The sequence below is a fragment of the Tursiops truncatus genome, chromosome 4 (assembly GCF_011762595.2).
Source record: "Tursiops truncatus isolate mTurTru1 chromosome 4, mTurTru1.mat.Y, whole genome shotgun sequence".
Taxonomy (NCBI): domain Eukaryota; kingdom Metazoa; phylum Chordata; class Mammalia; order Artiodactyla; family Delphinidae; genus Tursiops; species Tursiops truncatus.
Genome location: NC_047037.1, coordinates 74,577,726 through 74,592,104, shown reverse-complemented (window position 1 = coordinate 74,592,104; position 14,379 = coordinate 74,577,726). Strand labels below are relative to the sequence as shown.

General features: G+C 47.2%; 1 protein-coding gene across 17 annotated transcripts in view; it reads left to right on the top strand.

The window, feature by feature from the left end:
• KALRN (kalirin RhoGEF kinase) overlaps positions 1–14,379 on the top strand; it is a 645,891-nt gene that overhangs the window by 182,964 nt on the left and 448,548 nt on the right. For all 17 annotated transcript variants that reach the window (XM_033855735.2, XM_073804132.1, XM_073804131.1 and 14 more), the window contains exon 3: positions 5,574–5,688. In XM_033855735.2, coding sequence (XP_033711626.1) covers positions 5,574–5,688 — 115 coding nt within the window. The remainder of the gene's footprint in view (positions 1–5,573; positions 5,689–14,379) is intronic.

The window sequence follows — 14,379 nt, the reverse complement described above, 5'->3', positions numbered from 1 at the left end:
CTTCCTGGCTTTTTTTTTTTACATCTTTATTGGAGTATAATTGCTTTACAATGGTGTGTTATTTTCTGCTTTATAACAAAATGAATCAGCTATACATATACATATATCCCCATATCCCCTCCCTCTTGCATCTCCCTCCTACCCTGCCTATCCCACCCCTCTAGGTGGTCACAAAGCACCGGGCTGATCTCCCTATGCCATGTGGCTGCTTCCCACTAGCTATCTGTTTTACATTTGGTAGTATATATATGTCCATGCCACTGTATCACTTCATCTCAGCTTACCGTTCCTCCTCCACGTGTCCTCAAGTCCATTCTCTACGTCTGCATCTTTATTCCTGTTCTGACTTACTTCACTCTGTATGACAGATTCTAGGTCCATCCACCTCACTACAAATAACTCAATTTCAGCCTTCCTGGCTTTAATGCATACCCTCTGAGCACCATTCTGTTCCACATCAGCTCAGGGCATATGAGTGCAGACAGGGTACATTCTGACACGGGGACCCTTGCTTGACTGTTTGTGGTTTATTTTTTCCCATGTAAATTCCGTCAGAGCCCTGGGGCAGGGCCCAGCCAGCCCCAGAAAAGAGCTTCCCAAGTGTAGGGAGTGTTCTAATTGAGTACAGAGCAACAATGTGCCAGGAAGGCAGTTAGTTAGGCATGAGGCCAGTAGCTGCTTCCCAGAGTAGGACCAAAGGGGCCGGGGATTGCAGCTCACGCCCATGTGTCGTTGTGGGCCAGGCAGCCCGGAATAAGTCTTTTTTTTTTTTTTTAATTGAAGTATAGTTGATTTACAATGTCCTGTTAATTTCTGCTGTACAGCAAAGTGACTCAGTTATATATATATATATATATATATATATATATATATATATATATATATATATATATATTCTTTTTCATATTCTTTTCCATTATGGTTTATCACAGGATACTGAATATAGTTCCCTGTGCTATACAGTAGGACCTTGTTGTTTATCCATCCTATATATAATAGTTTACATCTGCTAATCCCAAACTCCCAATCCATCCCTCCCTTACCCCCCTCCCCCTTGGCAACCACAAGTCTGTTCTCTGTGTGGGGTAAGTCTTATTCATCTGCACGTGGTGCCAGGAGCTCTGGGGCTTAGGGAACATTGTCCTTCTGTGCCTGGGAAGGACGCTGAGGGTGCTGGGGGATGACTGGCTGCATCTAAAAAAAAACCCCAAAACAAAAAACGAACCAAAAAAGGCCCTTGTATCCTAAGCTTTTAGAAGACAGAACACAAAAATAAAACAAAATAAAGAAACCCAGAAATAATGCAGTGTAGTGGTTACATGTCTTTCTGAGCAGAAGCACTGCAGGAAGTGCTGAGCAGAGAGACGAAGTGCTGGTTGAGCTCCCTCCCCTGCTGGTGCCCAGCATGGCCAGAGGAAGGGGAAGTTGCGCTGCCATGGGAACGTGCACTTGGAATAATCCAGGGCAGCCCACCACTGCGTGGGTGTGTGCACGTGTGTGAGATGGGATCTGTGGCTGTGCTCGGGGCCTCTGTCGTTTCAGCCCTGCCCCATCCTGCTCCGTATTCTCAGCCGTGGGCTCTCCCTTTGCTCTCTCTCTGGCTTCCTTCGTGTGCTTCCGCCTCCCACTTGCAATGCCCACTGTCCCTTTTATCCAGCCTTCTCCTGCAGGCCCCTTTCACCCCTGCTCTCTGTGTGCGCCCACACCCTCCTTTTGGCCCCCTCCTGATGTCCCTCTCCGCCGCCTTCTCTCCCATCAACATCAAGCCCATGTTCCCAGAGGAACTCCACACTGCTGTGGTGCAATTTTATACTCTGGACCCGTGTCTCAAAGCACGTTCGATAGAACAACAGGTGCATGAGATGATCCTCAAAAATGAAAAAGGGGTCTACTCTCAAATAAGTTTGGGAAACGCTGCCCCAAATTATAGTCCCCCTCTTGGAGATTTGCCATGTTCATTAAAGCACATGTCCTTCAAGCACATGAAAGCGTTTCCCAAGCTACAAATAATGCATTCCCTTAAAAAAACATCATGTGTGTCCGTTAGCATCTTGCAGAACTGTAGTTACATGGGCCAAACTTTTGGTATGATTTCCTAGATGTATTTTCTTGTCCTCCCCCCAAAGTACCCTAACCTACTTACCCTAGATGGAGCCTGCCTCCCCCTGAAAAACGTGAGTGCCATCCTCCCTCACGTCAGTCAGGTTCGCCTTAACCTCCCCTCTTTCAGCCTTGCCTCCTCCCCAGCCCCGTCCTGCCCGGCCTTTGTGGGAGGCCACCAGTGCCGGTTCTTGCCCATCTAACCACCCCGTCCCTCTTTATTCTCTACATTCCTGTCTTATAGCTCCCAGCACCAAAGCCTCGACTGAGGAGGCGGACAGCAGGTGTTGGGTGAGCAGGGCGATGGCGCTGCTGAAGATCCTGCCACCATCTCTGTTGCCTTTTCAAAACTTGGCTCTTTTGTCTCCCACCATCTGGGGTCCACTTCCACAATGCACACTGGCTTTAGCGAAGGGTTCTCATTCTTTGTCTCTGATTATTGCCCTCTGGGAGTTCAGCACTCATGTCAGTTATCAGTCAAATCCTACAGCTTCATGGCTCCTCAGTCTCCTTGGCACCAAAATCTCCTACCTCCCTACCGTGGCCACACACATCCGAGACCTTGAGCCTTGATATGTCTGTCTGTGGCCTTAGCCTCTCACCTTGCACCATTGCTGGTGTTCCCCTGTCAGTCGGGGGAATATGGATATCAGATAAAATATATGCTGTTCCCTCTCCTCTGGGCACTTATGAACCAGTAGGCCATTTCCTACCCTCACTGAGCCCTCCCCACTTAGCCCACGCATTAGTTCTATTCTGCTTTCGCTCAAGTTAGAGCCTAGCATGGACACCACAGCCAGACCTTTCAACAGAGCTCTCACTATGCCCTGGTACCCTGCCACCTACTCTTAAACCCACATGGTACCCAGTCCTGCTGTCCATTCTCTAGGGACACTCTCCAACGGTGGTCCATCCTCCTTTCTCCCAGCAGCTCAAGCCCACCCTGACCCTCAACACTCTATCTCACCTAGAGAAACAGTGTCCCCCAGGCACCACTGAGCTCTCCCTCTCCATAACTTATCTTTGTTTCCTCCTCCCTCTTTGAGTTCTATCAGTCTGCCAAAGAGAAAGGGGCAGAACCCCTCCCCTTGTACCTACTCTGGATCCTTGGTCCATCCGTTTTCCCCACTCTTTCCAGTGTGATGATTCTTTTCCTTTATGCCTGTTCCTCCTCTTCTTCCTACAGTCTTGCAAGTTCATCTCCTTTCTGAAAAATACCTGGCTTGATCATGCAGCCCTCTCTGGATTCTTTACCCATTCTTCCTGGAGGGAAGGAATTCCACTTCCCCAGGTCTTCTCCCCCCACACCCCCTCCCCTGCCATCTGGAACCTACTGCAGCCAACATTATGAAACCCTTGTCTCCCAGGGCATAACTTGCTCCGCTCAGGAGGGGCAGTGCCAGCAGCCCTCCAAGCCTCTTAGGTAGCCTTTGCCATCAGACCAGCCTCGGTTCCCCATGTTCCCTTAGGTCTACTCTTAAACCATCCACAGAAGGTCAGTGAGAAGGACAACAGCTGCAGGTAAAACCACCCAAGAGGTACAGATGAACCTATCTGCAGGGCAGGAATACAGACGCAGACGTAGGGAACGGACGTGTGGACACAGTGGGGGAAGGGGAAGGGGGGATGAACTGGGAGATTGGGATTGACATGTATACACTACCATGTGTAAAATAGCTAGCTAGTGGGAACCTGCTGTATGGCACAGGGAGCTCAGCTCGTTCTCTGTGATGACCTAGATGTGGGGGAAGGGGGGGAGGGAGGTCCAAGAGGGAGGGGATGTACGTATACACATAGCTGATTCACAACATTGTAAAGCAATTATGCTCCAAATTTTAAAAAGACAAAAAACACCCAAGAGTGAAAATCCTTCGGGTGAGCTCAAGGCTGGAGGGGAAGGTGGAGAGTGAGGGAGAACCTCCCAGCTTTGAGGGAACTTGATTCCTTCACTTCCTTTCTCTCCTGTGGAAGGCAGTTGGGAGATGGGGATCACTTACAAGGCAGATGAGATGAGGTTGGTTTTCCGTACATGGAACCAGAGCCTGTGGTTTGGAAGGTTTGGAGTTGGGGGCCAGGGCCAAACTCTGTGGTATATCTACACAAATCTGCCCTGGTGGGGGGCTGCAGGGAAGGGATGGTGGTGCTGAAATATATTTTTCTTCAGTGTCAGCTCTCTCAGTGGCCCTGCTCTTGTTTGACCCTTTTCTCCTTGCAGCTTCCTTATTTCCTCCTCAGAAGTATCCTGGAATGGACTGGATTTTATTTGTCAAGACTCCCCTCTGTCTTGTGGTTTCTGGACCCCACAATCAGAGGGAAACATTATTCATGAACTCATACTGGGTGGGTCCCTGGGAGGCTCTGCTTTTCCTTGGAAAAGATCCTTCTTCAGGGCGCTGAGCTTTAAGCCTCTTTTCCAGCATTGGTGGGGGCCATGCCAGCCCTTACTCCCTCTTGCTCTAGATCCCTTTGTGGCCCTGCTCTGGGGGATGCTGCGTGGCAGCCTGAGATGTGTGCGGGATGGGGCGTCTGTGATCATGACCCAGGGTTTTCTTTGTGAAATAGAAAGTGCCTGTAAGGACATAGTTACTACACCTTAGCTTCGTCCTCATCTAACCTTCCTGAGAAACTTGGTCCTGCTTCCCAATCATAGCATCCATTAACAAAGAAATTTTTAAATCGTAGAATAAATAGTGAGTAGAAAGTTTGGAAAATAGAGGAAGGAAAAAGCAACCATGTAAAATCCCAGCCTTCTGATAGCAAACAATGATCATCATCTCAGTTACTCCCTCCAGCTTTTTTTAAAACCTGATATTTAGAAAACACTTGTAATCCTAGTGGGTACCTATGCATTTGCAGCGATTAAGACCTTGAGCATCCTATTCCCAATAAAGATTCATGTGCTCCTCCAGCAGGAGTGACAGGGGGCACCTCAGGCAGGCAGGCAGGGGTGGATCCTTGGTTGTGTAGAACACACTTAGGTCTTCTCTATGAATCTAAAAACCTCCCAGCAATGATGTCCCTGCTGGATGCTTTCAGGGCTTCTCACCAGGGTATTCAGTTAATCTTGAGCACTCCCTGCTCATAGAGGTCTGCAAAGAGAAGTGAACTGGAGGTTGAATTTCCAAAGACCATAGCACTTTTAATGGCTTGTTTTCTCAGTACGAGCAGTTATCACTTCCTTCATTATCGTCTCACATTCGTGAAGAGTACTTGTCAAAGTGCTTCCTCATGTGCCATCTTATCAGGTCTTGCAGCAACCCTGTAATATAGTCATCATTATTTTCATCTGCATTTTGCAGATGAGCCACCAGAAAAGTCAAAAGACTTGCCCAGGGTCACGCGTGTTCCCCACACGCAAACCCCATGCCCTTGCCCTAAGCAGTGACTGGATTTCTCTGGGCACCATCTTTCTGCCTGTTTCCAGCTCAGTTTCTAGCTGGTTTTCTTAAACTCCCTTCTCTTTCTCCCTGCAGGGGGCCGTGATAAGCGAGGTGGACCAATCCTGACCTTCCCTGCTCGCAGCAATCATGACAGAATAAGACAGGAAGACCTGAGGAAACTCGTGACCTATCTGGCCAGCGTGCCAAGGTAAGGTGAATGTCCTGCAGGGGAGGGAGGGGGAGGCTGGACTGATGCAAGTGAGTTGGAATGAGCCTCCATCCCTGCCAGGGGCCTGGCTGTTTCTGCCCTTGGAATGGATTCTAATTATTTCTGGAACATCATCACCCATTGTTCACCTCATTCCCATCATTCCCATTGTTACCGCTGGGATTCATATGGATGGAGTGGGAGCTGGATGTGGGAACCGTGGGCAGAGCTGAAGGTCCTAGGCTAAGAGGACTGGGACAGGCCCTGGAAGAGGTGACAGTGTGGCCTTGGGAGCAGCGATGGGAAACTGTTCTTTACCTTGGGGAAATGGGAATTCCAGCTGATTCCACTCTGGCTGTGTAATGGATTTTTTTCTAAAACCTCTGGCTTATGATTATGTTTGTGGCTTTTAGAGTTTGGGGCAAATAACTCCACTTATATCATTCAAGAGGCAGCCTTAAACTCAATCTAAGTCATGCATTTTCAATGGGGGTAATATTGCCTCCAAGGGGGATGAGAATTCGTTCTTGGTGATGGCCAAAAAAAAACCCAAAACTTACTCTTTTATGTATTAAGCACAGCTATACACATAGTACATAAACAGATATATACAATATATTCATAGTATTAAAATCTCATTGGGTGGGTGATTAAGGAAAAAAGTATAAAATGTCTCTTTTGGGGCACAGGATGATTTTTAAAAAAGTTTGAGAAACACTGATTTCTGAGTGTTTCTAGGTGGTGCTGGCCTCAGAGGGTAGTGAGGGAGACATGCCAGGGACATGGTGTATATCTTTTAAGAAGGGGTAGGAGAGGCCTTTGCCTAGTCAGAGAATCATAGAATGTGAGAGCCGGCAGAGCCCTGAGAAGTAATCCAGGCAAATACATGTCATGTTCTGCTTAGGAAACAGGGTCCATATGGGATTAGAGTTGCTTACGGGGGTGGGGCAGTGGCAGAGCTTGGTCAGAACCCTCCTGACTCCTGCCTGCCCCAGTGCTCTCCTCATCCTTGCTCGTGGGCAGCGAGAACTCTGTTCTCTGACTCTTAGTGGGGTTGGAGCCTGTCAAGTGTTCGTTGTGGTAAATAAGAAGTGATGACTGGGACCTTTAGAACCTTCATCTTGTCTCTGTGCATTTTATAGGGGAATTAGTCAGTCACAGAGAGGACGTCTGCCTTTGCGGGGAGACCTTGGCTAATTGTTGAACGTGCTGATTAAGTTCTTGAAGCAGGTGTCAAGCGAGGCCAGCACTTCATTTGAAAGGGCTGTGGCGGTGGGGTGGGGGCACATGTACAAAGGTTGGTGGATGGTGACGGGCAGGTGGAAAAGGGGATTTAGGAGCCATCATCGAATGCTTGGAAGAACGTGGAACAGAGTGGGGAGCCCTGAAGAGCTCCGAGCAGAAGGCTGTGAACAAATAGATGTCAGATGGTGTCGTTCTTTTCTTTATGCTATCCAGAGGGAACCTGAAAAAAGATGAAAGGTCTTAAGCTCCAATGAAAGGGACTTAGGTTATATCCGAAGAAGAACTTCTAAACTTTGAGTGCATGAGACTTGGATGAAGAATAGAAGAGTTTTTCCCCAGAGGTCTTTATACAGAAGAAATATTCCCATCTGTCTTGGAGGCAAGGAGCTGGATTAAATAACCCATGATTGATGAGGGTAATTTAGCAATTTAGCCATCTAGGGGCTAAGCATTTTTAAAAGCATCTTTCCCGAGTATTCTACTAACAGGAATAAAACTAGGCATTTTCTGAAGCGATATATAGGAAAAGTTTTTTTGCGGACCCATGACAGGCTCTTAGTTCTTTTAGAGACAGAAGAAATTTGGGATCCGGAAGACTCTGTTTTTCTTTCTGGTAGGTTTGTCACATCCCTGCAGCTAATGCACACTCATCTCTTCTTTAGAATAGAAGGTGAAAGAATTGGAAGACCATTTTCTTAATTCTGACTTGTTAAGCAAAGATGGGACAAAACAGATTGGAAGCAATTAAAAAGGAAAAGGTTTCTGCTGGGTGAAGGGAAACAAAATCCAATAGGGGCTGGGAGGAAGGTCATGAAAAAGGAGAAACAATATGTTATCGTTGGAGGAACATACTAGATGCAGGCTCTCTGCTTCCCAGTGGGTGGTCACAAGCATTGCCTCCCAGGCTCCTGAGAACAGAAAAGGTTCTTCACAGGTTCTGGCAGGTGGGAGGCAAGAATCCTGTTGCTACTTTCAGTGGGAAGAATTGTTCAGGGCTGCCTGCTGCCTCCCTCCCAAGGGGCCTATGTTCACCAGGAGTGTGTGTACCTGGCAGGCTAAAGAGTTTACCAACTAGTCATGCCCACCCATCACTTTCTAATTCTGTCGGCCACAAGTTCATACGTGAAGACTGTTTGAAACAAAACCTGGGACAGAGCTGTTCCAAAGACAGTGAGGTCTGGGGAGGAAAACTGAAGGACTTAGCGCATCAGGTAGTGTTTGCCACTCTTCTGCTTAGCCATGGCTTTGGGAAAGAAAGGATACTGTGAAAATGAATAGCTAGACTAGAAAGGTGACAATGATGAGAAGACATGGCCTATTCTGGGTCATGGGCAAGGAAGCTAGAAAGATAGCCTCCTGTGGAGTGGAGTGTGCTCTTCAGACTGGTGTAATCATCTGTGGGTGACATTTAACATTCATTTATTCAAGCATTTATTTATTATTTATTTATTTAGCAAATATTTAGAGCCTCAATAAGCCAGGCCGATTTAGGATTCATGGTGAGCAGGAACAGACATTTTGAGAAAGTTAGGGAAAACCTGGGTATTTCCCTACCCAGTGCCGAACCAGTGACCATAAAGGACAGCACAGTATATAATTGTGCTGGTAGCCTAGGGGATGAAGCAGCCCGCAGAAGACAAGCAAATAGGAACAGTAAGTGATGAAGGAGGATCCCAGAATCTAAGGAACCAATCAGCTTGATTGCCATTTTGGGCACCATTCTAGAATAGGTGATTAAACAGATGGTTGTGATAACTTATGAATTATCACAGTGTACGTACCCTTTATGAATATGAAGGGTATGTTTGTCTTTCTGGTAGGTTTATCACATCCATGCAGCTAATACACACTCATCTTTCCTTTAGAATAGAAAGTGAAAGATTAGAAGAACACTTATATTAATTCTGACTTGTTAAGCAGAAATGGGACAAAGCAGATTGGAAGCAAGTAGAAAGGCAAAGGTTTCTGTTGAGTGAAGGGGAGCAAAACCCAAGAGGGGCTGGGAGGAAGGATGGTTGTGTGAAATGAATGGGAAGAAATAGTCCCGCTATCCTGTGTGAAGGCCAGGTCATGTCTGGACTACTGCGTTCAGTTCTGCAGCATTGAACTCTGCCAACCCCCTTTGAGGAGCTACGTGGACCAGTTAGAGCAGGGGTACGCAACCACTACTGGCCTGTGGCCTGTTAGAAACCAGGCCGCACAGCAGGAGGTGAGCAGCGGGTGAGCGAGGGAAGCTCCATCTGTATTTACAGCCGCTCCCCATTGCTCATATTATCGCCTGAGCGCCACCTCCTGTTAGCATTATGGTGAGTTGTATAATTGTTTCATTATGTATTACAGTGTAATAATAATAGCAATAAAGTGGACAATAAATGTAATATGCTTGAATCATCCCGAAACCATCCCCCACCCCCTTCCATGGAAAAACTGTCTTGCATGAAACCGGTCCCTGGTGCCAAAAAGGTTGGGGACCGCTGAGTTAGAGTGCTGTCAGGAGAGCAGCACACCGAGGGATCCACAAACTGTGTCTCTTCAGTTGAAGGACTGAAGGATGTTTTCTTGCAGGAGTGAAAATGGAAGAAAAGTGATTCCTGACTTCAGGTATCAGGAGAGCTGCCCCAAAGAGGAGGGAACGGGCATGGTCTCTGTCGAATCAAAGGGTAGAAGTTAGAGAGATCAGGACTCTGAAGTGGAGAAAGAATCTGCCCAGGAGCTGTCCAGCAGTAACGCTGCTGCCTCTGGAGAAAGTGAGCTTCCTGTTGCTGGCTACTAGATGACCTTCTGTTAGCGATGCTGTAGGAAGGATTCCTCCAGTGGATTGGAGGCTGGATTAGATCATTTCTAAGAAGCCTTCCTGCCCTGAATTCTTTGTTTCTATGATATTGGGAAAAAATACATCATAAAATCTAGAACCTCAAAACAGTATTACCACCCGACCAACATACACTCTCTTTCTCAGGTTCCCTAAACAATTTAAGGCCTAGAATTTCACTTCAGATCTTGTCTACATCTTAAATCCTAAGAGAACTGCTTTCCTGTCCCCTTGTACTCTGGGTGGGAGTTTTGAGGTATCACCCAGGGCAAAGCATCATCCTGGAGTGATGTGTTTGTGACACTACCAGTTACGCTTTTGGGATCCATCTCAGCCTCAGATGAGTCCTTTCCAACTTCCCTTTCTTGCTCCTGCTGAGTATGAGCATCTATCTCCTTGGGTTTCTCCAAGCTTTCTGTTATCTTATTCTGAGGAATCATGGAATATTAGGGTAGGAAGAGAGGCCTTAAGAGTCTTCTAATGCAACTTTCTGACAACTCCATTCACTCAATTTAACAAATATTTATTGAGTGCCTAATATGAGCCAGGGCATGGATAGGTATCTTGGTGAACTCCCATGTTATCTTTTCTGTCATCCGTCCTACACTTATCTAGCTTTTTTGTCCTTCTGCTCTACTATCTGCTTGCAGTTACTTGTACCTGAAAGGAGTGGAAAGGAAACACTCAGAAACGATCAGTTGATGAATGTCCCTAGAAATTGAGAGACAGATAGAAGATCTAGGCTGAGAGTAACAATTACCCCAGCATAACTCACAGTATGGATAATCTACCCACTGTGATAATTGGGAGTTGACCATATGCTTGGAATAGAAATTTCTAAGTATCTAGTAAAGAAATCCCAGGTGGTTTTATTGCATTGAATTCCTTCTCTTCTTCATCATTGTTATCCTGCTTTGTCATGAACATCTTTCTGCTGCTCCCAAGGGTACCGATTGTTAGCCCCTTGATGTATCAGCCACTTAACTCTGTTCTTAGCAGTGCTGCTGAGATGCTGAGTGTTCCAGCAAGGAATGCAGGTGTCATACTGGTGGGGAAAGATGACAAGAAATTAAGATGGGATATTCTGCAATGCCAGTCAAACCAAGGTGCCCATATTCACAGCTTATTATTTGATAACATTTGCTCTCATTCTGCTGATTTCAGCAAGAGATAAATTGGGCTTATAGCCAGCACTATCTTTGTGCAGCATCACCAGAAAATAGAAGTAACCAGAGAGAGCCAGGAAGACAGTTAAAAGATGAGTAGGGAAAAACGGCAAGGATTTCCTCCCATTATATTCAGCACGAGAGAATCCAAGCTATGGAAACTGTCATCACTGAATCCGTCTGTTGTAAGGGCCTGTTGAGTTGTGTCATTGGCATCCTGCCCTTTGCTCTGAGATCATCAATTAAAGGAGGAGGCAGGGAGTAGTGATGGAAGGTTCAGAAAATAGAGCCAATGAGGACATTTGCCTAAAGTTTATCCCTTTCCAGATCCCTTTTTAATTTCTTTTGTTGCTTATATATAAAGGGTTTATAATTTCTATTATACTTCCCACATTCTACATAAATTTCTTAGCAGTATCAGTAAAGTGTTCCTGTTGTTAGGTATACATAATCCCAGCCCTGAAGAGCAAATAGTATTTTACTCTGCTGCTAAGGAACATAACATCACAATAGTAACAACCATTGTCAGCGATCACCTTCCTTGGAGCCATACAGACCCTCACAGCAGAGCGAAGAGAGGCATCTTCAGATAGATGGAAGGCACTGGGGTTCAGATCCCAGCTCTACCACTTCTGAGTCAGGGAACATGTGACCACTCCACCCGGGTTATCTGAGAAGAGTTTAACAAAGCCACACTTGACAATGATGCGGGTAGGCACCAGGGAAAGCAGCAAGGTGTGGATTTCCAAGTTATCCCAGAGCTGGCAATAGCAGAGAGGGAAGACATCACGACTTCTAGGCCTGAAGGGGCCAGGTGAGGAGAGGTGCATAGAACCTGGAGAGGTAGCTGTATGAGAGGGCTGCTTGACAAGAGCTGTGACCTTCAGTAGAGAGTTGTCACCAACTCATGGTGATTCCACGATGTGGGGCAAGGGAAGTCGATACTCTTGCTTCCCCCCTCCCATTCTCTGACCTCCTGTCATTGTTTTTCATTGATTGAATGCAACCAAAGCCAGGTGACAGGGGGCTCATTGAGGCAGTCCATGTGGGTCAGCCTCCCAGGGCATCGGGTAGAGGGGAGAAGATAGAGAATGGATTCAGAGGGGCAAAAGGAAGATGTTTGACATAGGTTGAGACCTTGGGCACATGACTCAACTTTTCTGAGTCCAGTATTCTAATTTTTAATTTGGGAAAAGAACGACCATCTCACAAGGGTGTTGTGAGGAAACTATGTAGCAATCTCTCATGCCTAGCACCCAGGCAGGTACTAGCGGCAGCAGGTGTGGCCCCTGGAGGGGGGTGATTGACCCCAGATAACCCCCGACTGAGCTGTGTCTCACTCACCAGGTGTGGCTCACACCCCCTTTGCTTCCTTCCCACCTTGCCTTGTCCCTGCAGTAGGTTGGGCCGCCCCCTTGGGGGCACGGGAAGGCAGGCAGGGGCAGGAGGGGTTTAAGCCCCGTCCCCCCTCTAAGCAAGCTCCAGCCTACCTTGCCCTCCCCCTGGAATCTAGTGCTGTGATGAAAATGCAGAGTCACCTTTATCCAGGTGAGGCCCAGGAGGCCTGGGCTCCCGGTGGCAGCCACTTAAGGCGGGCTAGAGCCACTCCCTGTCCCTGTCTGCTTCCACTCTGGGCCTCGGTTTCCCCTTCCTTCCCTCCCTCGGGGCGCTAATAACAAGGAGCTAGCCTTGCCCACTCCCATCCATCTGCTCCTCCCCAACCCCCAAGGTTCTGGTTCCATCTTTTTTCTGTTCACAAACTACCTCTGGACAGTTGTGTTGTTTTTTGTCCAATGTTTCATTCATTCCTTTTTTTTTTTTCTAGAAAAGGATATATATATATATATATATATATTTTTTTTTTTTTGCAGTACGTGGGCCTCTCACTGTTGTGGTCTCTCCCGTTGCGGAGCACAGGCTCCGGATGCGCAGGCTCAGCGGCCATGGCTCACGGGCCCAGCCGCTCCGCGGCATGTGGGATCTTCCCAGACCAGGGCACGAACCCGTATCCCCTGCATCGGCAGGCGGACTCTCAACCACTGCGCCACCAGGGAAGCCCGAGAAAAGGATATTTTTTTATTCAAGTAACTGCAAATAGGAAACCAGAGCGGGGGCGCCCAGGCTGGGACAAATAATGACTACCTCCTCCCTGATAGAACAGGGGGAGAAGGTGGCCCCTACACCCAACAGTCACCACCGGCCCCCCTCCTTACTCTGCTGCAGCATCCTAGGGGCAGGGCCCCACCTTCCCTGGGACTGGGGTAGTCGGTAACCCAGCCAGCTTTGCCCCAGGCCCCTTCCCTTAAGAGCATCTTGGAGGAGGGGAATGTGGGCAGAACAGGAGGCGATGAGGATGAACTTTTGGCGCTGGTAGCAGCAGCAATGGATGTCTAAGATGCCTGGCACCCGGACATTCAGTACTTTATAGTCTGTCTCCTAAAGGAACCTAATAATAATAATAACTATAAGTATAAATACGTATGTGGCAATATTTGCTGCATATGAAGGAACAGGTGTAATGTATGTGTCGATTATAAAGCATAATAATAAATCGAACACCTGAGAGCCCACCCCCAAACTCAGAAGCAGGACATCACCTCTGCTCTTGAAGCTCCCTGTGGCTCTTCCCCGCCCTAGTCTCACCTACTTCTCCCAGAAATAACTATTATCCTCAGTTTTGTGTTTATCCTTGTCTGGCTTCCTTTGGTATAGTTTACCACATGTCTACATAAATGATATATTGTTTACTTTTGCATGATTTTTTTTTTTTTTTTTTTTTTGCGGTACGCGGACCTCTCACTGTTGTGGCCTCTCCCGCTGCGGAGCACAGGCTCCGGATGTGCAGGCTCAGCAGCCATGGCTCACGGGCCCAGCTGCTCCGCGGCATGTGGGACCCTCCCAGACCGGGGCACGAACCCGCGTCCCCTGCATCGGCAGGCGGACTCCCAACCACTGCGCCACCAGGGAAGCCCGTGATTTTGAGCTTTATAAAAATGGTATTATACCATGTATAGTTTTCTGTGACTACTGTGCTATGCAACAACATGGATAAATCTTCAAACATAATTTTGAGTTGAAAAAAAGCACTTAATGCATCCAACCTCTGGAACTGATCTATTAAGTAATACATAAATGCTAGCCATTATCATTATCTTCAAACCTACATTATTGCACTGTTGTGAGTATTCTGTATACATTAACTTAGTTTTCACAACATTTTGAAATGGGTATTATTTATTCCCATTTTGCATATGAGGAAACTGAGTCTCAAAGAGGTTAGATAACTTGCTAATGGACACACAGCCAGTGTAATGTGGAGCACCAGAGCCTGCGCTTTTATCCTCTGAATAGATGAGGAGGCCACAGTGAAGGAGGCAGTGGTTGATGGAGTGCAGGGGACAGATTTGGAGAGAGAAGGAAGGTAGACCCTGAAGGATAGGATTGGATTGGAGCAGGACAGTAGAAGAG